General features: G+C 36.9%; 1 protein-coding gene across 3 annotated transcripts; it reads right to left on the bottom strand.

The window, feature by feature from the left end:
* Positions 1-10,862: 10,862 nt before the first annotated feature.
* On the bottom strand, positions 10,863-27,022 carry LOC100451932 (alcohol dehydrogenase 1C). Of its 3 annotated transcripts, none has more exons than XM_054554223.1 (10): positions 26,746-27,022; positions 25,746-25,820; positions 22,128-22,229; positions 21,386-21,524; positions 19,546-19,633; positions 19,229-19,448; positions 17,151-17,411; positions 14,941-15,076; positions 13,931-14,069; positions 10,863-11,145 (listed from the first exon to the last, which is right to left on the bottom strand). In XM_054554223.1, exons 2-10 carry the CDS (start codon positions 25,761-25,763, stop codon positions 11,121-11,123), a joined length of 1,128 nt encoding a protein of 375 aa, XP_054410198.1. In that variant the 5' UTR covers positions 25,764-25,820; positions 26,746-27,022; the 3' UTR covers positions 10,863-11,120. The 3 variants fall into 3 exon arrangements, with proteins under 3 accessions (XP_054410198.1, XP_054410197.1, XP_002815037.1); XM_054554222.1 differs by having other exon boundaries at positions 26,475-27,022; XM_002814991.6 differs by having other exon boundaries at positions 10,866-11,145; positions 25,746-26,980.
* Positions 27,023-27,384: the final 362 nt, after the last annotated feature.

The following is a 27,384-nucleotide window of genomic DNA, read 5'->3' on the forward strand; positions in this document are numbered from 1 at the left end:
TCTTGTGCTAGTTTTCAAAGGGAATGCTTCCAGTTTTTGCCCATTCAGTATGATATTGGCTGTGGGTTTGTCATAGATAGCTCTTATTATTTTGAGATATGTCCCATCAATACCTAATTTATTGAGAGTTTTTCGCATGAAGGGTTGTTGAATTTTTCAAAGGCCTTTTCTGCATCTATTGAGATAATCATGTGTTTTTGTCTTTGGTTCTGTTTATATGCTGGATTACATTTATTGATTTGTGTATATTGAACCAGCCTTGCATCCCAGGGATGAAGCCCACTTGATCATGGTGGATAAGCTTTTTGATGTGCTGCTGGATTCGGTTTGCCAGTATTTTATTGAGGATTTTTGTATCAATGTTCATCAAGGACATTGGTCTACAATTCTCTTTTTTGGTTGTGTCTCTGCCCGACTTTGGTATCAGGATGATGCTGGCCTCATAAAATGAGTTAAGGAGGATTCCCTCTTTTTCTGTTGATTGGAATAGCTTCAGAAGGAATGGTACCAGTTCCTCCTTGTACCTCTGGTAGAATTCGGCTGTGAATCCATCTGGTCCTGAACTCTTTTGGTTTGGAAGCTATTGATTATTGCCACAATTTCAGAGCCTGTTATTGGTCTATTCAGAGATTCAACTTCTTCCTGGTTTAGTCTTGTGAGGGTGTATGTGTCAAGGAATTTATCCATTTCTTCTAGATTTTCTAGTTTATTTGCACAGAGGTGTTTGTAGTATTCTCTGATGGTAGTTTGTATTTCTGTGGGATCGGTAGTGGTATCCCCTTTATCATTTTTTATTGCGTCTACTTGATTCTTCTCTCTTTTCTTCTTTATTAGTCTTGCTAGCGGTCTATCAATTTTGTTGATCCTTTCAAAATACCAGCTCCTGGATTCATTCATTTTTTGAAGGGTTTTTTCGTCTCTATTTCCTTCAGTTCTGCTCTGATTTTAGTTATTTCTTGCCTTCTGCTAGCTTTTGAATGTGTTTGCTCTTGCTTTTCTAGTTCTTTTAATTGTGATGTTAGGGTGTCAGTTTTGGATCTTTCCTGCTTTCTCTTGTGGGCATTTAGTGCTATAAATTTCCCTCTACACACTGCTTTGAAAGTGTCCCAGAGATTCTGGTATGTTGTGTCTTGGTTCTCGTTGCTTTCAAAGAACATCTTTATTTCTGCCTTCATTTCATTATGTACCCAGTAGTCATTCAGGAGCAGGTTGTTCAGTTTCCATGTAGTTGAGCGGTTTTGAGTGAGTTTCTTAATCCTGAGTTCTAGTTTGATTGCACTGTGGTTTGAGAGACAGTTTGTTATAATTTCTGATCTTTTACATTTGCTGAGGAGAGCTTTACTTCCAACTATGTGGTCAATTTTGGAATAGGTGTGGTGTGGTGCTGAAAAAAATGTATATTCTGTTGATTTGGGGTGGAGAGTTCTGTAGATGTCTATTAGGTCCACTTGGTGCAGAGCTGAGTTCAATTCCTGGGTATCCTTGTTAACTTTCTGTCTCGTTGATCTGTCTAATGTTGACAGTGGGGTGTTAAAGTCTCCCATTATTATTGTGTGGGAGTCTAAGCCTCTTTGTAGGTCACTCAGGACTTGCTTTATGAATCTGGGTGCTCTTGTATTGGGTGCATATATATTTAGGATAGTTAGCTGTTCTTGTTGAATTGATCCCTTTACCATTATGTAATGGCCTTCTTTGTCTCTTTTGATCTTTGTTGGTTTAAAGTCTGTTTTATCAGAGACTAGGATTGCAACCCCTGCCTTTTTTTGTTTTCCATTTGCTTGGTAGATCTTTGTTCTGTACATTTCTATATCTTTCTCCATTCTCATACAAACCTATATATAATATTTACAAATTTTAATTTGTTTTGTCTTTCACAAAAATTGGATCATATAATACACATTACTGTGTACCTTGCTTTTTATACTTAGTGATGCATTATATTAATCCCTCCGGATTTTAAGATATAATTTTTTTTGAGATGAGGACTTGCTCTGTTGCCCAAGCTGGAGTGCAGTGGCACGATCATTGCTCTGCCTCTGCCTTCCGGGCTCCAGTGATCGTCCCACCTCAGCCTCCCAAATAGCTGGGACTACAGTTGCATCCTACTATGCCTGGGTAATTTTTGTGTTTTTCTGTAGAGACGGGTGCCGAGACCAGCTTGGTCAGGGAGACCCTAAGCGAGCGGGCCTGAGCATTAGAGGAATTAAAGACACAGACACAGAAATATAGAGGTGTGGAGTGAGAAATCAGGGGTCTCACAGCCTCCACAGCTGGCAGCCTCAAACAGAGATTTACTCACATATTTATTAATAGCAAGCCAGTGATAAGCATTGTTTCTATAGATTATAGATTAACTAAAAGTATTCCTTATGGGAAACAAAGGGATGGGCCGAAGTAAAGGGATGGGTTTGGCTAGTTATCTGCAGCAGGAGCATGTCCTTAAGGCACAGATTGCTCATGCTATTGTTTGTGGTTTAAGAAAGCCTTTAAGCGGTTTTCTGCCGTGGGTGAGCCAGGTGTTCCTTTCCCTCATTCCGGTAAACCCACGGCCTTCCAGCATGGGCATCATGGCCATCATGAACATGTCACAGTGCTGCAGAGATTTTGTTTATGTCCAGTTTTTGGGCCAGTTTATGACCATATTTTGGGGGCCTGTTCCCAACAGACAGGGCTTTGCCATGTTGCCCATGCTGGTCTTTAATTCCTGAGCTCAAGGGATCTCCCTGCCGCAGCCTTCTAAAATGCTGGAATTACAGGTATGCCCCCCGACATCCAACTCCCTGGTTTTTAAAAGATTTGCTTACCATTCAAAATAGGGAGTTATCATTCCTTATTTTGCCAATCAGTTTAAAATTCTTTTTTCTTCTACAAATAAGGCTGCAGTAAGTAGCCTTGTGTCTATATTCTTACACAAAGATACTTTTACTTTTATGGAGTTGATTCCCAAGTGTAATATTGCTTGGGTCGTGCATGTTGTAAATTTTAATAAATATCACAAATTGCTTGTCAGAAACCTAAGACAATGCACATTTCTACCAACAGTGTAAGCTAATAGATAAGCAGTAATATCTCATTTTGCATCATTTTGTATTTTTTGACCACTTCCAAGGCCCAGTGCCATTTAATATGCTTGTTGGACATTTTAAATTCCTCTTCTATGAATTTCCATCATTGTCCATTTTCCTATTGAGTTATCTATTTTTAAATAAAAAAGCACTTGGATACTAGAGATATCATTTTTTGTCAATCATATATGTTGAAAATATTTTTCCTTGTCTATTATTTTCTTTCATAGTTTATTTGTTTATACCAAAATTTGAAAATTTTATCCATGCTCAGAATTTGATTTGAAATACTTTTATGAAATTATTGAAGTCAACTTCCCACTTTGTTTTTATATATCATGAGAAGTCAAAGAATCAAAGCAATATATTCTCACAACCATACACATTTTCTCCTCATCCTCTTCAGTCTTGTGTCTATCATCCTGTTTCAGCACTTATAAAGTCACTTCTGTGGAATACTTGATTACAGACCTAGCCAATAATTTCTATGCTGGAATACATATTTATATATAAATACAATCTCTTAACTATGTAAACTATCTGCCCTATAGTACAAATTCCTTTACATAATATTCTTGAAAGTCTTAAATGGAAGCAGGCCAATCAAATTTCTTTAATAACTTTTTAAAGAATGTCAATCACATTCTTTAATAATTTATAGGAACTTGACATCGAGAGCGTCCTCATGAATTCTATTGTGATGTTGTGTGCTATGGACTGAAAGTTCATGTTCCACCAAAATTCACATGTTGAACTCTAATCCCCAGTGTGATCGTATTTGGAGGTGGGGCTTTTGGGAGATGATTTCACTCTCTTGAATGGGGTTAGTGCCATTATAAGAAGAGACACAAGGTGATAATTCATTCAGTCATGTGAGGATACAGAGGGAAGGTGTCTGTCTACAGGCCAGGAAGTTGCCCTTCACCAGGCACCAGTTCTGTTGGCCCCTTGGTCTTGTACTCCCCAGCCTCCATAACTGTGAGAAATAAATGTTTGTTGTTTAAGCCACCCAGCCTGTTATGTTTGGTATAGCAGCCCAAGCTTATTGAACATGATGATAGATGGAATTCTAAGCTGACTCCCAAGATTCCAGCTCCCTGGTATACATACCTTGTATGATCCCTTATGCTTACATGGGAATGGAACCTTTGAATATGATGGGACAGCCACTCCCTGAATTAGATTGTGTTACAGAGCAAGTGCTGATGGAATAGTCATGTGTGTGATCATCTGACATTATAGGAGACTCTGTTGTATTAGACTTGAGGGGTTTTAGAGTCAGGAGTTTGGGAGCATGAGAAGGTATGCGGAGGGAACCATGCTGAGATTGTTCCCTGGTCAACAGCCAGCAAGAAACTGGAAGCCTCAGTCCCACAGCCACTAGGAACTGAATTCTGGGACCAACAATGTGAGCCAGAAAGAGGGCCTCAAGCTCCAAAATGGAACACAGGCCAGCCTATACCATTGAGACCACAGTTGGAGCAACTAGTTCAGCTGTTTCCAGATTTTTGACTTGCAGAAACCATGAGATAATAAATGGTGTTCATTCAAGCCAATAATTGTGTGGTAATTTGTTACTCAGAAATCTAATATACATGTGAATAAATGTTTTATCTAATTAACCACCTTCAACTCTGGTTATTTTTTCAAGTATGTTTTCAAAAAATTTAGAGTAAACTTTTATGTGTAATTAAGGGAGATGTTTAGAAAGGGATCTCTTCCAGGAAAGCCTTCAGAAAGAAGAGAGAATTTGGACAACCTTTTTCATGATATAAAAAAGACTGGTGAGTAGAGATGGCAGTGTCACTTGGGGTAAGATTTTCACTTGTAGGAAGGCATGGGAGAAACTGACAAGATAATGTAACTTACTGAAAGTGTTTAAAAATAAAAAATTCAGCTTCAAATAGAAAAAAATTATAGAATAGAGACAATATTTAGCATAATTTATGAAAGATTATGATGTAAGAATTGAAACATAGTGTAACATAATTTTAAAAGTCCTATATACTGGCTTCTGATATTCACATAAGGAGTTTTAAGTGGAGGGTTTAGCCAATAGTTTTTGTAGTTATGAAAAAGTAACAAAGAGACTGTAAGGACTCCATTATTAATTGAGGTCAGAGATTCTTGCCCCACAAAAATGACTAAGAGTTGGCCTTACAACAACTGTACCTCCCATTATTTTCTTTTCTTATTTTTTTTATTTTTATTTTTTTGAGATGGAGTCTCGCTCTGTCGCCAGGCCAGAGTGCAGTCTCGCAATCTCGGCTCCCTGTAACCTCTGCCTCCTGGGTTCAAGTGATTCTTCTGCCTCAGCCTTCCAAGTAGCTGGGACTATAGGCGTGTGCCACCACACCCAGCTAATTTTTGTATTTTTTTAGTAGAGGCGTGGTTTCACCATGTTGGCCTGGATGGTCTTCATCTCTTGACCTTGTGATCTTCCTGCCTCGGCCTCCCAAAGTGCTGGGATTACAGGCATGCACTTCCCATTCTGAATGGGAGGTAGACTTTGCATAAACAACTGCATTTGAAAATCCTAGAGGGCCTTCAAACTCATCAAGTCTATTTGCCAAACTTTACCATTGTGATGGTTTGAATATTTGTGTCCTTCAAATCTCAATTTGAAACTTACTTGCCATTGTAATAGTATTAAGAGGTGCCATTCCTAAAGAAGGAAGTAGGCTGGCCAGGCCCAGTGGCTCATGCCTGTAATCCCAGGACTTTGGGAGGCTGAGGTGGGCAGATCACTTGAAGTCAGGAGTTCGAGACCAGCCTGGGCAACATAGTGAAACTCTGTTTCTACCAAAAAATACAAAAATTAGCCGGGTGTGGTGACGGAATCCTGTAATCACAGCTACTCAGGAGGCTGAGGTAGGAGAATCAGATGAACATGGGAGGCAAAGGTTGCAGTGAGCCGAGATCATGCCATGCACTCCAGCCTGGGTGACAGAATGAGACACTGTCTCATAATACATACATACATACATACATACAAAGTAGGGCATAAGGCTCTGCCATTATGGGTGAGGTTAACTACATTACAAAAAGGTAGATTTAGGCTTTTCTTGCTCTGTCACACTCTCTCACCTTCTACCATGTGATGATCTAGCAAGAAGGCCTTCAACAGGTGTTGGCACCTTGATATTGAACTTCCTAGCCTTCAGAACTGTGAGCCAATACATTTCTCTGTTCATTATAAATCACCCAGTCTCAGGTATTCTGTTATAGCAGCAGAAAATGGACTAAGACAACCAGCTTCCCCACAAATACCTGATACTGTCTTTAGATCCTAAGTTGGTAAATTTGGACAACCTTTGGACAACCACATCAAGTTATTAGGCTGACACTTTGGAATTAGCTTTCTTCCTCTTCCTTGTGTCCCACACTCTCTTGATATTGATGACATGTCACTGATACATTCTAAGAATGTCTCATTTATCTGGTTCCCTGCTTTTCCTTTGTCACTACTTGAAACAGAATCCATTCTGTCTTGTTCACAGCTAAAACCTCCTCATTCTCTCTGTTCTTCTCCTCATCCTCTCTGTTCTTCTCCTCATCTCTAATACACTCTCCTTAAGGCCAAAAGAATGAGTTTAATATGCCAATCTGATCATATCATCAATCTTCTCCAAAAAATTTTAACAGCGTTCTTGTTCTTAGAGGGTAAAATCTAAACTTCTTGTAAGGAATCCGGGAATCATTGTTACTTGACCATAGACCTTTCCCATTGTGAAGTTTACAGGCCATTAATTCTAAGTTCTTATAATTCCTTAATATGCTCTGCTGTTTCCTGCTGAACCCTTGGTCTTGGATGCCCTCCTCTAGTTTTGCTTCCGTCAAACTCCTCCTTATTCTTTAAATTTAGGCATAAATATTTGCATTAGGTACCAATCAATAGAATGGAACTTTCAGGTTAAACATTGCCATTTTCTCTTTTAGGTATTCATTTTGGATCTAATACTTATCCCTGCCTTGCCTCACTCTTCCTTTTGCTCAGAGCTATTGTGAGAGATGGAGAGCAGATAGCTCAGAGAACCACAAACCTCTTTGACTCTCAGAAGTCAACTAGCACATTTTGAATGTCCTCTGTCTTTAAATGTCCCTGAAGAAGGAGAAGATACCAAATGTAAAATGAATGGTATTTGACTGCTCCAAATTATTTCTGCTATTCATTACAGTTTGAAGATTTTGGAAAGATTAAATCAAAAGCCTTAGAATTTCCTTCCATTAATGAAATAATTTATTCTGGCTTTTGTTTTGCTTCCAATTTCCTGAGGCTTTAATTAAGGTTCAAAATAAGTATTAATCTCGAAGTTATTTCTCAGCTCTTTTCTCCCACCTACCCTAAAACATGGTATCATCTAAGTGATGTTTATTATTTAAATTTACAATAACCTAAAAATGTTTCAATACTGTAGCTATAATTTAACTTCCACTTATAAATGAATACATGTGGTATTTGGTTTTCTGTTCCTTTGTTAGTTTGCTAAGGATAATGGCCTCCAGCTCCATCCATGTTCCTGTAAAGGACATGATCTCTTCCTTTTTTATGGCTGCATAGTATTTCATGGTGTATATGTACCACATTTTCTTTATCCAGTTGGCCATTGATGGGCATTTATGTTGATTCCATGTCTTTGCTATTGGGAATAGTGCTGCAATAAACATATGCATGCATGTGTCTTTATGGCAGAACAATTTATATTTCTCTGGGTTTATACCCAGTACTGAAATTGCTGGATCAAATGGTAGTTCCGTTTTTAGCTCTTTGAGGAATTGCCACATTGCTTTCCACAATGGTTGAACTATTTAAACTTCCACCAACAGTGTATAAGTATATCCTTTTCTTTGCAACCTTGTCAGACCTAGCCATTCTGACTGGTATGAGATGGGAACTAAATGATGAGAACATATGGACACAAAGAGGGGAACAATGGACACTGGAGCCTCCGTGAGGGTGAAGCATGGGAAGGAGAGGAACAGAAAAAAGAACTATTGGATACTAGACCTAGTACCTGGGTGACAAAATAATCTGTACAACTGCCTATGACATGAGTTTACCTACATAACTAACCTGCACATGTACCCCTGAATCTATAATAAAACTTTAAAAAATAAAAATAGAAAAACCAAAGAAACAAACAAGAAACTCAAAAACTGTAGTTATGTCTCCTTAAGGCAATTAGATATCTTCCAAAACACAGTACATTATTGGTTTCTGAGTGAGTAGTAGTTTTTAAATATATTTCCATAAGAATTATCTGTTGATCTGTCTCTGACCTGCTTTCACTGATAACTACGGAGTTATTTGCTGAAGTGTCAAATACCTCAAAGAGCAAGCCTGGAAACAATAGAAACCAGATATTTTTATCTCTCTGGTTATCTTTGTTTATTAGTCTTATTGGTAAGGTGTTAAGCAACCTGTGGGTTCTATGGTGATTGCGATAGTGCCGTGTAGGTGATCTGGACCCTGAGATATAAGTAAAAGAAATGAGAAAACCAAGTTAATATATGTAAACATCCATCTCATCAAAACAGTGTTTGGTACCAGCTCCACTTTTACTTTTGTCCCACCAATTTTTCTTTCTCTTTTTATGCAATGGACCACTTCCTGAATGTTGCTAGATATTTGACAGGCAAATAGAATTTAATGTACTTTAATAAAATAGTTACTTTAACAGTTTCGAGGAACACCTAACTAGAGGTTATTTGTGTAATAAACATTTGGTTACAGAAATGAATAGTCAGGTGTCTAAGCATGTATTTATCAGATATAGATTTGCTCTTACTATACTTCAACATATGAGCAATTTTCTAATAATTCGGTTGGGATGACTTTCTTTCTAATCCCAGGGCAGCATGTATGATTTATAAAGTAGCAAAAAGTTAATTCAGAGTTTTGTTTGTGTTTCTGGAGGTGCTAAGTCAGTGCACCTCACATAGTTATTAATTAAACTGTCAACATAAACTTTTCTCTTTTTAAAGTTTGAAGTTTCTTTATTTTGACAAAGCCTTTGGCTGCTGGCTAAAATGAGTGCAAACTATGTACATTCACAGAGTTACATTATGGAGGGGGTGATCAGCATATATAGAAGTCCTTGATTCTAGAGTCAAAATTTGCTGGAAGTCACCCAGATCATGTGCACCACTTTAGGTCCACCAGGACACAAGCCACTCTGGGGTTCCACTTTGATGTTTTGCTTTTGACTTGCCTTTTTAGACCCACCATTGTCAATGTAACTAGGAGCCAGTGCATGGTGCAGAAGGCTCCCAGGTGCCACTCTCACCCCATGGAGGACTGTGCCACTGTATAACAACACTGGCAGTGCCCACCTAATGCCCCCAACTACCTGCTCCCCTAGCCTGGGAGGAAGGAGGGTGGGAGCTGGATGTCAGCCTCTGTGTCACTGGCAGGATTTGATGACCCTGTTGTGGGGTGGGCATGTAGAACTGCTGCTTCTTTTTCTGGATCTCACACCATCAGCGTCAGTGTAAAAGCCACAGAGCACCCAGCAACAGGTAGTATCCCATGATGTTATCTTATGGAAATGCTGAAAAGTGTCTTGACCCTGAGTATCTCCTTCAGCATTTTTGACCAAACAATCACATATTCTCTACATTTAGGAGGCCCTTCCCAGTTGGCAAAACTCTTTCATTAATATCATCACATTTAGCCTCGGTAAAGCTGTAATGGGCTAGTTGAGTACTTTTTTCAAAACAAAGGATGAACAAGCTCAGAGAGATTGAGTGACTTACTGAAGGTCACACAGTAAATGATAGACTATTTTACTTTATGTCTAGGGTCTTCCACAATATGAAATAGATTGTATGTATTGCAACAAGCAGCATTTTTGGAGACAGCTGTAACTCCCTTACCAAGAATCATATTTGCATGTCACATTTAGAGATAAAGCTCAAAATGCAAATCTTCCCTTGAGAGTGGAAAAGCATTAACAAATGGCTACCACAGGCCTTTACATATTCAAAATATTAAACTAATTCTAGGATCATAGACTCGATGTAAGACATGGTAGTTAATAGGAAAGTTCCAGACTAAAAACAATTTTGCAAAAATATACATTTGTGTGTGTGTGTCTACTTGGAAAACACATTGCTTTAGGTGTTTTTGCCATTTCTTAGTTACCAATTGTACTCTCTGTGTTCACAGCATTTGCCACCCAGTATCTACATATAAAGCCACCATAATACTTTAAATTACTTTATACTTCATTTTCATTGAATTGGAATCATAAACTAAGACTGTTTAGCTAATGAAGCACTTTCATGAGCAAAAATTACAGATTTTTTGAACATGATTCTAGGAATAGTTCAGTTTTCACATTTAGTGACTGAACCTAAGTTTGTCACATGAAGCACAAAATCCACTTTTATTTTTTAAAATCAATTATATTTTCACTGTAAACAAATAGCATAAAAGCAATAAAAACACTTCCCTTCATTGTATGAAAATGTGTGGCATTTTATTTGAGTTACTAATTAAAATCCTGGATTTAGAACTTCTGGATCTTCTTCACTTATAAATTTGAGTCTATTCTTTACTATACTGTAGTTTTTACCCTAGGGATTTGGTACATTTTATTAAAAAAGGGAAAATGCAGACAGTGAAAAGTGAGGTAGAGTTAGAAGACTTCAAGTACAATAGCCCAGCATGTGTATATTCAGGACAAGTGAAGGGTCCCCTCCACTGGATTAAATGACTGAAAATTATGAAGATATCAAAAATGCAAGAAGTCATAGGAAATATTTTTCCTCAATGGCAAAGATGGCACACAAGTTAAATGGTTAAGAAGGAAGGTTTATTGGCTTCAATTCCCCAGTTGATGTTCAACACTTTATTTAGTTCTCATTTGGATTTTAAACATTTGCTTGACAAATAATTTCCCAACAATTTCCATTTCTTTGGAAAGCTCCCAAGTGTAATTTATTTTCAACATCTCTGAAGAGCAGAATTAATGATATTTCCTAGCTGTTGCTCCAGATCATGTAGGGTAGAGGAGGCTGAAAACTGCTACAAGGAAAGGCATCTGTATTGTTTCAAAACGTCAGGACTGTACGGATACTGCAATAGGAAAGAAGAGACATTATGTTAACATTTAGACAACCCACATGCTTCCATGTGAGAGTCCAACGAGCATTTGAGGTGACTTAGTGAAAATCTGTATGTGTTCTCAGCCACTCCATTCCCATCCCTATGCATTTGGGTCAAGTCAAGTGAAGGGAAGTTCATGTTTTTTGATTTTCTCTTGTGTTTTCTTCAATCTTAAGCTCACTCAAAACCTCCTGAGTATGCCTGTCATTTAGACTTCAGATCTACATTAGCATCTTCAAAAAATCATTTTTGCATGCCCACGTTCCTGGTAAAATAAGGACTATAAAACAATAATAGATAATAACGTGCAATAAGTTTTTGCTATTTGTCACATGCTTCATGCATTTTTTTCACTTAAATCTCAACCTAAACAATGACAATAGGAAGTTGGTTTCCATATTATTTCCATTTAGAGATTATAAAAACTGAGACTTAGAAAGATGTGTAACTTGCTCTGGTCGCACATCTAGTACAGGGTGTTGGGATTCAAACCCAAATACAAATTTGCACAAATTATAAGATGATAGATATCTTGCCTGACAGAACAGATAATTTAATAAAGTTAGGACCATGCTGGAGGTTTAATAGACCTTTGATACAGAGATGTTTAAGGATTCTTAGAAGTAGAGAATACAGCTGATTTGTATTAATTCTAAGATACTTCGTTCTTGTGAAGATTAGAAATGTAACATTTACACTAGAATTAATGCCCTTTCTATAAATCAACTTTTGATGCATACTTTTAAGAAAAGATGATCTTTGCGACTGAGAATTTTATATATATATAGTATGTGTGTGGTGTGTGTATGTATATACACATATAAGAAAAATATATGCACATAATTTAGAGAATACAGGACAGAAGAAGCCGGTAAAAAAAATCTGTAATCTTACAAACTCAGAGTAATCATGGTCAATGTTTTCTTGAATTCTATCAACTTTTTCTAGACACAGATACATTTTCTATTGTCCTTTTTGAAAATTTGGGATCATCTTATAAATACAATTTATATGATTTGTTTTATGAGTTTAAAATTACATTTTAAGAATTTGCCAATGAAGTCTTTTTTTCATTTCTAACAGTTGGTTGGAATTTATGAAATCATATTCTTAATGTTGGACTTTTCGAATGTTTCTAAATATTTATATTACTGATAACAAGTAAACATGCTTAAACATATATGTATGTTGGAGTTGATTATTTCTATAGAATAAATTTTTAGAAATGGTATTGCTGGAACAAAGGATCTAGGTTTTTTTTGGAGGTTTCTGATACAAATTACCAAATTGCTTTCCCAAAAGGATGTATCAATTACTATTGAAAGTATATGAAAGTGTCCAAGTCACCTTACTCCTATCAATATTGATATCACAATTTTTAATCTTTGCTTATTGATAAGATTTTATTTACATATGCATATTACTATATGGCATTCTTGTAAAGTGAATTTAGGCATGCTTCATGCCTTCTTTTGTTGCTCAATAGTGTTCTCTGGTTTTGGTCATTTCTATTTGCCATCATCTTATCAATTCTATGATGATGATATCAATGATAATAATAATGACAATGATAATTGCGACATAATAATAATGACAATGATAATTAACCTTTGATGAATACTGTTTTCCATATATATATATATATGCACTCTTGAGGGGCGGTGTGGTTTAATAGAAAGTGAATAGATTTGCTAACAAGATCTTCCTTCGAATTCTGGCTCCCTACCACCTGATTATTTTGACGAAGTCATACCTTCTCTGCTTCTTAGTTTTCTCTTCTCTAAGATAGTGAGATTGAGACTGACACCGAGCGTTGTTTGGGAATCACATGAGAAAATGCATGTAAGACACTTAGAAGAACAGCTGGTGCTCTGTGGGTGCTAGTTTCTTTCCTTCCTCAAGAATATTTGTCGGATAAAGTATCTAGTATGATAGTTTTGTGAGTTTCAAAGAAACACTATTTGAAGTTGAAAACCTCATGAAAATAAGTGTGGGAGAGCAGAAAAATCTCAGACTCTGGAGCTAGAAGGCAGAGATTAGATATAACTGCCTGTTTCCAGTTATGTCTCTTATAAATGCAAGTGACAAAGTTCATTATATTAGGTGATTTGTTAAGTGTAAATGTTAGAGGTAGGAAATAGAATTGGCTTATTTTTCTAAGACTTAGAGAAAATGTAAGACAAACATTTAAAATAGGGTTCAGTACCCTTCTCTTTTACAACAACTTTTCTTTGTAAAATTTTTTTTCTAAACTGCAAAGACAAAAAAAGAAAAAGGAAAATCTAGTAATATCTACTTAGAAATCAATCCCAATGTAGTTCCACCTACTCCCATAATGAATATGCTGAGGATGTCCTGAAAATAATTTTAATATACAATCATTAGATGTCACACTTACTTATATGACAGGCAGAGGTGTCAGTGATTCCATGTTATAATTATGGTTGTTTAAACTTTTTTTGGAGGAGGATGGGGGCGAAAGTGAGTGTTCTCTTTTAAAGAAGGCTGAGTGACTGATCATTCAGATATGCTGTAATCAATATAATTTGGCTTCAGCAGAATAGGAAATGCAAAGCAACTGTTTTTAGCTTCTCACAGTATTATCTTACATGTGCTCCATGCAAAGATTGAACTGGCAATGGAAAACCAAGGCACTCTAATTTTTTCTCATCCTTCCACCTTTTCATTCTCTGCTAGACACACCCCCCGCTACTGTAGAATACAAAGCAAAACAAAAAAACAACTTAAAATCTACCTCTTTCCAGAGCGAAGCAAGTCAAATCCTTCATTTATTTTTTCAAAAGGTAAAACATTTGTTATTAATGCATCCAGTGAAAACTTCTTAGCCATAAAGTCAGCCACAAGTTTGGGGACAGATTCTTTACTCTTAAAGCCTGAAAAGAAGAAAATATCATGTTAGATTCAACCAGGGTAAGTAGGAGAACTGAAGAGAAGATTTTCCAAATAAATGAAAGTCTAGAAAAGGTGCTGCATTCCAGACTGCTATAACTGAGGATAATAAGAGATAGAATACTTCAATATACTTTTACAGTGCTTTGACTTAAAAAAAAAATCACAGATAAACAAGGGTTCTTAGTTATTCTGTCTCTCACAGAGAAATTATAGTACAGATGTTATGCCCAAGGTTAAGAAGAAAATTTATTAGTTGTCTAGATTTTTGTGTAGATATGATTTATTGTTGTATATTTCCATGGCCTACTAGAAATTTCCTTGCCTTATGCAGTCACAAGTACAAAAAGAGGTGGAGATGAAAGTCCTGGTTAATAGTGACATCAGAAAAGTCTATCTTGGGGTTGGGCATGATGGCTCACACCTGTAATCCCAGCACGAGCATGTTGGGAGGCCGAGGCGGGCAGATCATTTGAGGTCAGGAGTTTGAGACCAGCTTGGCCAACATAGTGAAACCTCATCTCTACCAAAAAAATTAGCTGGGCACAGTGGTGCATGCCTGTAATCCCAGCTACTCTGGAGGCTGAGATAGGAGAATCACTTGAACCTGCGAGGTGGAGGTTGCAGTGAGTCAAGATTGCGCCACTGCACTCTACCTTGTGTGACAGAGCAAGACTTCATCTCCAAAAAAAAAAAAAAAAAGAAAAATGTTCTGCATTATTGGAGACTATAGATAGAAAAGAAATTTTAATTTATTTTTAATTTCATTGCTTTTCAAAAACTTGCCTTGTCACTCATAAAAGGAGAGAAATTCTTAGGTTAATGAGAATTTGGCTCTGAAGCCTAACTACATACCTCCAAAAATAGCTCCTTTCCACGTGCGTCCAGTCAGTAGCAGCATAGGGTTTATTGAGAGGTTCTGGGAATCAGGAGGTAACCCTACAATGACACTTGTGCCACATGCCTCATGACAACATAATAGGGAAGCCATCTGGAATAAAGTGAACATTTAGTATCCTTAACGTGGAGTGGCATAGTTCATACTCATAATGCACAATATCATGTAATAGGCTTAGCTGGATTGTGAGTGTGTAGAGGGAAGAGATCATGTCTTTTGCTCCTTCATTCCCCCTTTCTTTGCATAGGATAGTGCTGTGGATGTAAGAAATGCCCAGAAAATGGTATTTTAATGAAAGCATGGACGAATAAATTGTTGCGCCCTTAGTTCTTCCTAATAAAGGAATAAAGAGGCAAACATCATTACAAACATATATAAAGTCCTGTTCCTTGTATAAGTGTACATAATTCTTAGGCAATCTGTGAGTTGGTTCATTTTTCACTGATTTATTACATAGGTATTTTGAACCCAATACTTTGATTCAGCTATTTTGATGGTGAACAAGATAAATGAGTATATCACCAAAATTAGTCTCTTGTCCACTTGACAGCCTCCCTTTTTAACAGATTTCTATGTCCATTTCTCAAGTGGACATGTTTTAAACATTGTTTTTACCTCCCCAAATGTACATTGGTTTTACATTAAATTACATTGATTATTTGGGAACCTCAAAAGACAGTTCAGAAAATCTTTTCCAGTCAGCTTTTGGAACATGTTCTGTAGTTAGAAAATGGTTTAGGATCCCTCTAGGTATATAATGATTAGTTCTTTGGTTTTGGATTCTGACCTTTGGGAGACTGACATCCTTAGAACATGTGGCTATCAGACATTTGGTGTCTTGAGATAATGTACACTCCAGTTCCACATGAGAAAATGGAGGAAGATATAGAAAAAGAGCATAAAGAGAAAAGCTATAGCCCTGGAAAAAATTGGATTCTCTTGACACTTTATTCCTCTTTGGCATTTGTCCCAGGTCAAGGCTGCTGGGAACTTTGACCTCAGGGGGCTGCTCCCTGTTACCCACACTGCTGGACCTTCTAGAAAACCTCAGCAATGGAAACTTTTTGGTTTCTGGAGACTTTTTCAGTAGGAGTCTAGATAATTCTGGGTAGGTAAAATATAGCTAGAGATATGTTTCCCGTTGCCTTTGATATTTGTAACTGTTTGAAAGTAATATCATGTAATAATTCAAAGATGACGTAAGCACTGCAAGACTGGAAATAGTATTTCATATCAATAATGCCAACTGAGGCTCAGCATGGTTGCTTATGTCTGTACTCAGCATTTTTGGAGGCTGAGGTAGGAAACTCGCTTAAGCTCAGGAGGTTAAGGCTGCAGTGAGCTATAATCATATTACTGCACTCCAGCCTGGTGACAGAGTGAGACCCTGTCTCAAAAAAATAAAATAAAATAAAATAAAATAAAAAAGGGGGCAGCTGACATTTATTGGAAGCTAACCACATGATGGGTTGTATTGTGCGAAGTATTTTACATGCATTGTCTCGTGTGTTTCATAAACAATGCCATGAGATATGTAGCTCTTAACTTTTGCGGGTGGTAAAATCTGTTGACTTTATTTAAAGTATTCAGTCCAAGTAGTACTGGGTACTAGTTTTGTGTCAGGCACTGTCCAGTTTCTGTGATAAAATATAGCAATGTATTAAAGCAGTCACTTTCCTTAGGGCATATTTTCCGTTAATAAAATAATAGTTGGTCTAAAATTGCTCATTTCTTTTGATCAAAGAATACTATGTCAAAAAGTTTGGAATTCATTAAAAGCATACATAAAATTGTTAAAATATTTTTGTTAAGAATGTAAAAGAAAAATAAAACTTTTTAATTTGAGAAAATGATTTGTATTATTTATATATATTTAAGTTTGCATTTTAAACTAAAAATTAATAAAGTATATTTGTAGTGGCTGTGTTAAGAAAAACAAGCCCTTTTTCTTTTCTTGAGGAAATATGACTTGAGACAGGTTTGCTTAGCTGATTGAATGGAATATTTTTCATAACAATAAATTAAACAAGCCAGGTAACAAAAAGATGATGGGAAATTTCCATTCATCATTAAAAATATCCTTTATACATAATACGTATATTCTACTGCCTAAATGCATCCTCCAGGTTGCAGAGGCAGAAATCTCAGGGCATGTCATGGAACATACCATGGTGTCGAGCTGACCGATGACTTCAAACGAAAAATCCACACCTCCATCAGTCATTTCCTTTAGCACCTCCTGAATGGGTTTCTTGTAGTCTTGAGGGTTGATGCATTCAGTGGCACCCAATTCTTTAGCCTTTGCAAATTTGTCCTTGTTGATGTCCACCGCAATGATCCTGGCCGCTCCAGCTGCTTTACAGCCCATAACAACAGATAGGCCGACCCCTCCCAGGCCAAAGACAGCACAGGTAGACCCTGGGGTGACCTATGTTTTCAGAAAAATGCCAAAATGAATTAAATAATGTTTGTTAGAAATTGCTTAAGCTTTATAAAGTGCCATGTCTTGTGTGTTATCAAGAACTACTCAGACTCTTCTGTCCAATCTGCTATCGAAACCTGTTTTGGCTTGAAATGCTTCATGTTTAAATTCAAGGGGTTGAACTAGTTGAGTAGTTCAACCCCTCTGAAACTGCTGCATATTAGATTCATCTGGGGAGCTTTAAAAACATCCCACAGTCCAGGTCATAGCCCATGCCAATTAAATGAGAATCTCTGCAGGTGGAACTAAGTCCCCAAGGGACTCCAATGGGTCAGGCTGGGAACCAGGGGATTGGATGATCTTTGAGATCCAGATGGCAGTGATTACAATCTTGTAGGGACTCTCAATTGCTGAAATCCCTTGATAGCCGGCTTCAGTATCTTATACATACACCAAGGCAATATTTGCAAAATAAAATAAGTGGAAAAGGCTACTCCAGGAGACTGAAAAATAGTCCACTTAAACTCTCAATAATTAACTCCTGTGTTCATTTTTGTTCAGTAGTCGTGACCAGTATATCCCTGCTTTAAAATATACACTTGTGAACAACACAGCAATGAAACATTAGTCTATATTTTAATAATAAATAAAATCTGTCGTTATGAGTATCCTCAGCTTCTGTTCTTGGGTAGGCTCAGATTACCCATTAAAATAGATGAGGCAATTGAACAAGGGAGTAAGTGCTAAAGTCACCAAAATTTGGAAAAGACGTCCTCTAAATTGTTTAAATTGGCTAGTGGTTATTTATTAAACCTAGTATCCCATAGTCAGCCTTCCTTTTGGGTAACATGCTGTTCCTCTTCCAAATAATCTCATTCTTATAGTCCCTTAAGGGTGTCTATTTCACTCATTCATTCACCAAGTGTTATTCAATACTATGGGGGACAGCACCACTTTCTACCTTACTTAGAAAAATACAAGGCTTGTTTGTGACTGTGGTTTAAAAGTGCTAATAATTATGGATGGTGATTTGAGATTCAGCAGGAGATTTGTAAAAGATATTTTAGTCTTAGCACTCATATTAAGCAGAAGTGAGATTTTGGGCAAATATCTTTATATCTTTCGATCTAGGTTTCATAAAACAAAGCATACTACTAGATTTTCAGTCTACTCAGATGAGGAGCCTTTAAAGAATTTCTGCTTTAAATTTACCATTTCTGAAGTATATGTGTGTGTTCATGCCAGGGAAGATAGTTTTAGCAGTGAAATGTCATAATGAATAAATTACACATCACTGAAGCTTCATAACTTTCCTTCTAAGAATCCACAGAGTGGGTGAGCCTTGGTTTGGAGGTGCGTCAGGTAAGGTTTTGGACTCTACTGTTGATCCTAATTCTGGGAGTAGAGGATCCACAGACTAGATGGTCCTCAAGGGCAAACGCTTCATTTCATTTACTTTTGCTGTCTGAGCCTAGCAGAACCTATGGTGCCTGAGGCATGTATAGGCGCTCTCTAATTTTTGATTGAATTACTATATGAGTTAGTTCACAGACCTAAAATTTCATGATCCCATAAACAGCTAATTCAGACGAAAAATTATTGAAAATGACATCTTTACATTTTCTTAACTCAACAACTTTTTATCTGCGATAAATTGGTGAAATTTCTAGCCTGTGCTCTCAATTCTTTCTGGGTCGTTTTTCTACTCTTAATCGACACTTCAAATCTACAAAAATAATTTCTGATTCTTGCAAGAAATTGCTTCCCTTTTGGTTCCTGACAGTCTGCGTGTAACCGGTTTTATCATCCATTGTCATTTCTACCTTGGCAACTTTGACTGCAGACCCATAACCAGTCGAAAATCCACAGCCAATGAGGCAGACCTTCTCCAGGGGCGAGGCTGCATCAATTTTGGCTACTGCATTCTCATCCACCACCGTGTACTGGGAGAAGGTGCTGGTGCCAAGGAAGTGGTGAATGGGCTTCCCCCTGCAGGTGAACCTCCTGGTGCCGTCCTGCAGGGTCCCCCGAGGATTGCTCACACTGGGCAGTGCAATACAAAGACACACAAAGGCATGAGACAGGACCATAACTAATGTGCAGACTCAAAGTCTGTGCAAAGAAAGCATCAGAAACTTACTCATTTTTCAAGCAGTAGTTGCTTTCTGGGTTTTTACAAATTCTGCATTTTCCACACTGAGGAGTAAAGAGCGGGATGACTTTATCACCTGGAGAGGAATAAAATAAATACTTCTTAAATTTCTATGCAGGAATTAATAGAGCAAAAACTTAAAGCTCACATGTATAGATTAGAATTATGTGTCTGAAAAGTTTCTAAGAAATAGGGTCTAGTCACAACTATGTCATTTGTCATTGCCTGCCAAGGCCTTGTTTTTTGGTTTGGGTTTATAAGTGCCTGAAGAATCTTAAAGAGAAAATGCAAGTGTGGGAAACAAGATGGATTAAAAAAATTCCATCAACTGTATTAATAAACTTTTATGCAGTGCACTAATTTATCCTGGAGGCTTTGCAGATATAATTTATGTAATCCTTGTCTAATTAAATCTTAATTAAATATTTTTGCTGTAAGTATAAATATAAATTTTAGTTGAAAGTAGCCTATTTTAGTCCCAGTAGATGTTGGGAAGATCTGGTATTTTGTAAGAATTTGATTTACAACAAAAATGAGATTTTTAACATAGATCTTGGCTTTTCAAAGAGACTAGGTTTATCTTTATTATAAAATGAATGTTTTCAAAAAGATCTTAGTTCTTTTTTGAGAAAAACTAACAAAAATAGGACAAAGAAGAATTACAGAAATTTATCTGAAAATTTCTACCCTCCACAATAAGTTAGACACTTTCTTTTAGGATAAGAATTGACTTTCAAGTGTTTTTAGCTAGTAATTTGTGAATTATCTATTTTTACTGTTATGGTGGAAGGAGGAGGGGTGAGAAATAAGGCAGTCATTTTGTTATTAATTTTTTTCTGAGTAAAGGAAATAGTAAGAGCTAAAACTCAAATTGGACAATTTATTTTATTATTTTCTTTTCACTGTCTAAATTAGTACTTGCTAAGTGGACAGGTCGAATCCACTGGCTAAAGTGATTATTTAGAGTTAAAGACAAATTTTATTTTTAATCACCTATGCTATCTATTTCACAAGACCAAGAAAAATGATTGGTGCATAACATTTTATAGGTAAAGTTCATATAAAACGATGGTATGGAAATGTCCTAGTTATTCATCCTTAATTAATATAGAAATATTTCTATTAATACATAATAAGATTAGGTAAAATAAATATTGAAGATAAAATAATTTGTAATCCATAATCAGTCACATTTAAGCATGGCCGAAGGTAATAAGGCAGACATTGTTGATGGTGGATGGCTCCTGCTATGTTTCTTTCATTTTCTTTCACCTAGTCAGTTTCATTGATTCCATGCTCAGGAAGAGAGACCATGTTGGAAGAGGAAATTGGTGAAGGAGCTGCATAGGTCACCTAAGGAAAGGTCATGTTTGTTCAGACGTAACCATGTAGCCTCCATTTTGTGAACTCAGCACAGAACAGTGTCCATACTTACGTTTTGTTTTCTCCCCTCCCATTTATAGTTTTTTGGGCCCTTACAGAAGACAGTGTTCAGCTAACACTAACATGGAAGTTACTAGATTATGAATTCCACACTGGTAGGCACTGTGTCTCTTTTGATCCTCATATATCTCCAGGCTCTAACCTAGTGCCTGGCATCTAGTAGATAGTACATAAAGGTTGAAGGGTAGAATACACGCACGAGTGCCTGAAGTCATACATGCTTGAGTCAGGCAAGCAGAGAGGGAAGGAGGAAACCCCTGAAGTCCCAGCTGCCCTGTGACTTTGTGCAAGCCCTTTCGTCTTTCATTGCCTCGGTTTCCTTATCCAGGCTGACTAATCTTGTGATGGTGAACCAAGGCATGTTCCCTGAGTGTGAATCCTGTACCTGGTTTGACTGTAGTCACCCCTTCTCCAACACTCTCCACGATGCCGGCTGCCTCATGGCCTAAAATCGCAGGAAGGGGGGTCACCACGGTACCACTAACCACATGGTCATCTGAACGACAGATTCCTGCAGCCACCATCTACAGAATTAAGAGAAGATGTTTAGATTCAGAAAAGATTATGACTGTCAGATGGACTTAACAAACCCAATTTTCTAAAATTGTTATTCTAAAATATTCTCAAGGGTTTTGCTGATAATCCCTACTATTCCCAAATATGACAGATTCAGTTTATCTCCAAGGTTATCCAGTCTAAAACCTTCCTCTGCCTTTCTCCCTTGAATTTAACAATTTAGAATAATCTGTGAGATAATTGATCCTAAAATTTTTGTCTTGTATAACATAGAAGAATGCATAGTTAAAAGAAAAAGAAGTAGAAATTGCAAATTAACACCAAGAAAATATCTAATGCAAATTGATTGTGAAGTCTTGATATATATCCCTTTGCATTTTTTTCTGTACAAACCTATAAATTCTTTTGTATTTCGCTGGAGTTATACTTCATGTACTGTTTGCCCACTTTAAAAAACTGAAAAATTTATACTTTCCTTGACAACGAATGTAATTTTATTTTCTGGATAATTATATAAAAAATACCTCTAGTGGATTTTGGATGTTTCTATTTTTAGTATTTTCTGAGTTTTTTAAACTTAAAATTAAATACAAATGGAAAAAGTATTTCACCTTAATGCGAACTTCATGAGCCTTAGGAGGTGCAACCTCTACCTCCTCAATGGAAAAGGGTTTCTTTAACTCCCATAGCACAGCTGCTTTGCATTTGATTACCTAGAACATCAAACAGAAAGATGGTACCAGTGTTTTCCCACACTTGCAGTCAGATATTGTGTCTTTTCATCTTTGTACATGCAACATTGAGTCCCATGTCTGGCACCTAACAAGTGTTGCATAGAAATGAAGTCATCTGGTTTATAAAGAGAATAAGAGTATCTTTTAAAAAAGCAATAACATAAGGAAAGATAAACAGGGTTAAGTACAATAAAGCACTTAAATAAAATGGAATGTATTCATTTAGGTTATTCTTTTGGCTTTTTTTTTTCTCCAAAGATGTTTAATCCTGATATATTCTAACACTGTCCTGAAGACACCTGTTTACCCACAACTATTGGCTGGTACATGTTCTAAGTCACCTTTACTTTGCTGACAGAGTCAGTGTCTGTCCAAAATACACTGCTTTCTTGCTCAATTTTCTGCTTAGGCCAAAAGGATCTGACTCCATAAAAACAGTTATACATTTACCTTCCTGCTTAGGATGATGTCTCTTTCTCTATTTGCCTATTGTCCTCTTTCAATTTTCTCTCTCCACTTCTGTGTGTTACTTCTCTCAAACACCCATTTGAAACTTAGCGTTGGCAGCCTGTTTTGTCATCTCATTTATGTGCAGAGACTCCTTCCAGCTTAGATTTGAGCCCAAAATTACAGAGGTTAGAGTTGGTGTTGTGTATGTGTGTTTGTGTGTGTGTGTGTGTGTGTGTGTGTGTGTGTGTGCACGCAGACCACACACATGTATTTAAAAACTGGAGAAACTGTGTATTTGAGTTTCTAGCTAGCAAGCTTATCCACGGATGTCCTTAAAAATAAAAGCTGATCACATATTTCCAGTGCTTGGCAGTGTACTGTAAAACCCATCTTTATTGTGGTAAAGCATGTACAATTCACAGAGCTCTTTCTATAGAGAATCAACATAATTGCAAATATAATAAAAATTCAATTGAAATTTCATCTTCTGCCAATTAATTTTCATTATTCATTTGTCAAATCCTTCAACTTTGCAGGATTTTCAATGTGGTCCATGCCAAAATAAATATCAGAATACTTGGAAATAAAGTTCTAATAGTAGGAGTTTCTGATTGTCAGGTGCCTATGATGTGACAGGTGCACTGTGGCTTGTGCTGAGTGAGTTACATGCATTATTTTTATTTCTAAAATTTATTTATTTTTAATTTCAATAGTTTTTGGGGTGCAGGTGGTTTTTGATTACATGGATAAGTTCTTTAGTGGTGATTTCTGAGATTTGGTGCACCTGTCACCCGAGCAGTGTACACTGTACCCAATGTGTAGTCTTTTATCCCTAACCAAAGTCCACTATATCATTCTTATGCCTTTGTATCCTCATAGCTTAGCTCCCACTTGTAAGTGAGACCATATGGTATTTGGTTTTCCATTCTTGAGTTACTTCACTTAAAATAATGGCCTCCAGCTTCATCCAAGTGGCTGCAAAGGCCATTATTTTGTTTCATTTTATGGCTGAGTAGTATCTCATGGTGTACATATACCACATTCTCTTTATCCACTCATTGGTTGATGGGCATTTAGGATGTTTCCATATTTTTGCAATTGCGAATTGTGCTGTTGTAAACAATATGTATTACTTTTAAACCTAAAAAGGATGCTACCAGGACAGTACTATTGAATTATTGGTCTTACTACATCTGAAATAATTGAGGATCAACAGACTCAGTGATTGAATAATTTTCCTGAAGTCTCAAAGCTGGCTATCCAGAGAATAAAGATCAGGCCGGGTGTGGTTGCCCACCCCTTTAATCCCAGCACTTTGGGAGGCCGAGGTGGGCGGATCACCTGAAGTCAAGAGTTGGAGACCAGCCTGACCAACATGGTGAAACCTGTCTCTACTAAAAATGCTAAAATTAGCCAAGCGTGGTGGCGTGCACCTGTAATCTCAGCTACTTGGGAGGCTGAGGCAGGAGAATCACTTGAACCCGGGAGGCAGATGTTGCAGTGAGCTGAGATCACAATTGCACTCCAGTCTGGGCAATAGAAAGATACTCCGTCTCCAAACAAACAAACAAATGAAAAAATTAATGTAGCCGAACGTTTTCAGTACTCCGTGGTAGTAAATATCAAAAAGTTAAATGGCAACAATAAAAATAGTGGCTAATATTTATTGACTTATTTTTATTTACCAGGTACTATTCTAAGTGCTTTTCACTATTAATTTATTGAATTCTCACAACTACCTTATGAAATAGACATTAGTATTGTCACAATTTAGGATTGAGGAAAATAAAATGCAGGATGGGTAAACATAAATGAAATGCTGTCAAAAAGCTAAGTTATTGATGTTGCACTCAAGAGGGGAGGATTAATTATCTATTTCATCAGTTATTATTTTCATTAATGATTGGTTTCTACTTTTGCTCTATGAACTCATTATTTCTTTTAAGTCGAGTTTAGTAAATGGTAAATTTAAATTTTCTTTTTTCTAATTATTTTCTATGAGGAATGTAAATATTAATCAATAATGAATGAAAGTAAAGTGAAGTGGTGTAAGAACAGTACCAATGGGCCACTCATGTGATTTCCAATCAGTCTTATTGATATGAGCCTGTTTTGTTGCACAGCATAGAGATAAGCCTCAGAACCTTTAAACTGAATTATCATAGTGAGATATTTTATTGTGTGATACACTCCTAGCACAACAAATGGCTGGAAATAGTTGCACAGGTGTTTTTTAAATTAGGCAATTAATAATATCAATTGATTATATTGAATGACCACATGCATTTCTGTGCACCTGTAAACACATTGAAAAAATAAGTATAAATTTATAGAAGAAAAAAACAAATATTTGTGTTCTGAGTGCTAATAAGTGATTCAAATTGCATTATTATTTTTCTGTAAGATCATATTGACTTTTATATAGGGGAGACAGTGTTCCATAAGATTTCTGTGGAAATTGCCTGAATTGTGTCATAATGGGCCCCCTTTAAACGGAATTTGCATGTGATGTCTTGCTTAACCTTGATGATTCTAATGCTGTGAGATCAATGAGTATTTTGTAAGATATTGTATAGTAAGATTAAAAGTATATTTCAAAACCTTCTCAAATTTCTCTCATAAAAGTTTTGTCAGACTTAACTTTCTTGTGTTCACAAAAAATATGAATACAAATAATAACACATTTAAATTATGGTTTCTTAATATAAAGATAGCTTCTGATTAAAGACTTTCCTAACTTTAGATTTACAAATCAGTCATGATTAGCTTGGAATAAACTATCACTTTACTACAAATTTATTTAATGTAGGAAATAAAGACTTAATAGATACAGATGCTATATATTCTTTTTGAAGGTATTTAGGAATAGCTTATTTCCACTGTAGTTCAGTATACATTACATATTATAGCATATATTGCATATCATATTCCAGTGTATCATTTCTAATTTAGATATTAATTTTAAGTTATTCATCAGATACTGTATTCCTTTATTTGTTATATTGAATCGAATATATTACCAACAGTAATATATTTTGTGCTTACTTTTCCTGCTGTGCTCATATTGATTCTGTCTTCTCTGCAGACCAGGAGACTGGTGAGTACTTGTGGATTTCTTCTCTGCTTGAGTACATAAAGCAGGTATATTGCACAGGTATTTATTTTGTTTGCTCATATAACACCCAATTCCAACTACACACGTGATCTAGGTTTTTAAGCCACACCCATCATATTCTTCTCAGACTATCAAATCATAAAGAAATGGGCACTGAACCAGCACTCAAAACCTTGACTTTTCCAATTTCAGATAAGATTTTGCTATCATTTGGTTAAATATTAAGTTAAAATGATAAATTTTAATTATTTTCTCTCTTCCTCCTCTCTCAAGTTCCTGCTTCTCTTCTCTCAAACCCACAGGGGTCATTCAGAATTCAGTTTTCCCTTTGGGGTCATTCAGAGTTCTGTTTTCCCTTTGTCTGCACTAAGCTGCAATTTTGAATCAACATGGTGCAGTTACGAATGAGGAGGAGTAGGGAAATGTGATAAACAAAGTAGAACAGAGAGAGCTAGGAGCCAGAGGAGTGTGTTGATACAGAACTCTCCTTCTCTTTATAGCAGAAAATCAGACACCCCATCAGTCACAGCAAAGGGGCTCACTGTGCCTTGCATTTCTACTCCACTCAATAACAATCAGCATTGATTAAGCATCTCCCTGTGTCAGGCACTAAGCTGGGCCTGGTGGGGTGGCAGTGATGAAAAAAACTTGACTTTTACCTCTGCTGAGAGGCAGTATAGGGAAGCAGTTATGACATAGCCTTTGGGATCAGACAGACTATTCCTTAGCAGCTCTGTATACTTGGACTTATTAGTTGACTGTTCTTTGCCTTAGTTTCCTTGTCTTTAAGGTGAGAATGAATAGTATTGTGTCCAGAAGCTGCAGACATTTGCAGTGAGTGTTAGAGCTCTTAAAGGTGACATGTCCAGAGTTGTTCATTCCTCCCAGTGGTTTCGTGGTCTCACTGACTTCAGGAGTGAAGCCACAGACCTTCACAGTGAGTGTTACAGCTCTTAAACATGGCACGTCCGGAGTTGTTTGTTCCTCCTGGTGGGTTCGTGGTCTTGCTGGCTTCAGGAGTGAAGCTGCAGACCTTCGCGGTGATTGTTACAGCTCATAAAGGTAGTGGGGACCCAAAAAGTGAGCAGCAGCAAGATTTATTGCAAAGAGCAAAAGAAGAACTGTTCCATGGCATGGAAGGAGACCGGAGCGGGTTGCTGCTGCTCTCTTGGGTGGCCAGCTTTTATTCCCTTATTTGGCCCCACCCACATCCTGCTGATTGGTCCATTTTACAGAGTGCTGATTGGTCCATTTTACAGAGTGCTGATTGGTCCGTTTTTACAGAGTGCTGGTTGGCACGTTTACAAACCTTTAGCTAGACACAGAACACTGATTGGTGCATTTTTACAGAGTGCTGATTGGTGCATTTACAAACGTTTAGCTAGACACAGAGCACTGGTTGTTGTGTTTACAATCCTTTAGCTAGACAGAAAAGTTCTCCAAGTCCCTACCTGACCCAGAAGTCCAGCTGGCTTCACCTCTCAATAGACAGAAAGTCAGAGAGAGAGAGAGGAAGAGACAGAGACAAAAAGGGAGTCAGAAAGAGAGAGACAGAGAGAGGAAGAGAGG

Source organism: Pongo abelii, chromosome 3 (genome assembly GCF_028885655.2).
Source record: "Pongo abelii isolate AG06213 chromosome 3, NHGRI_mPonAbe1-v2.0_pri, whole genome shotgun sequence".
NCBI lineage: Eukaryota > Metazoa > Chordata > Mammalia > Primates > Hominidae > Pongo > Pongo abelii.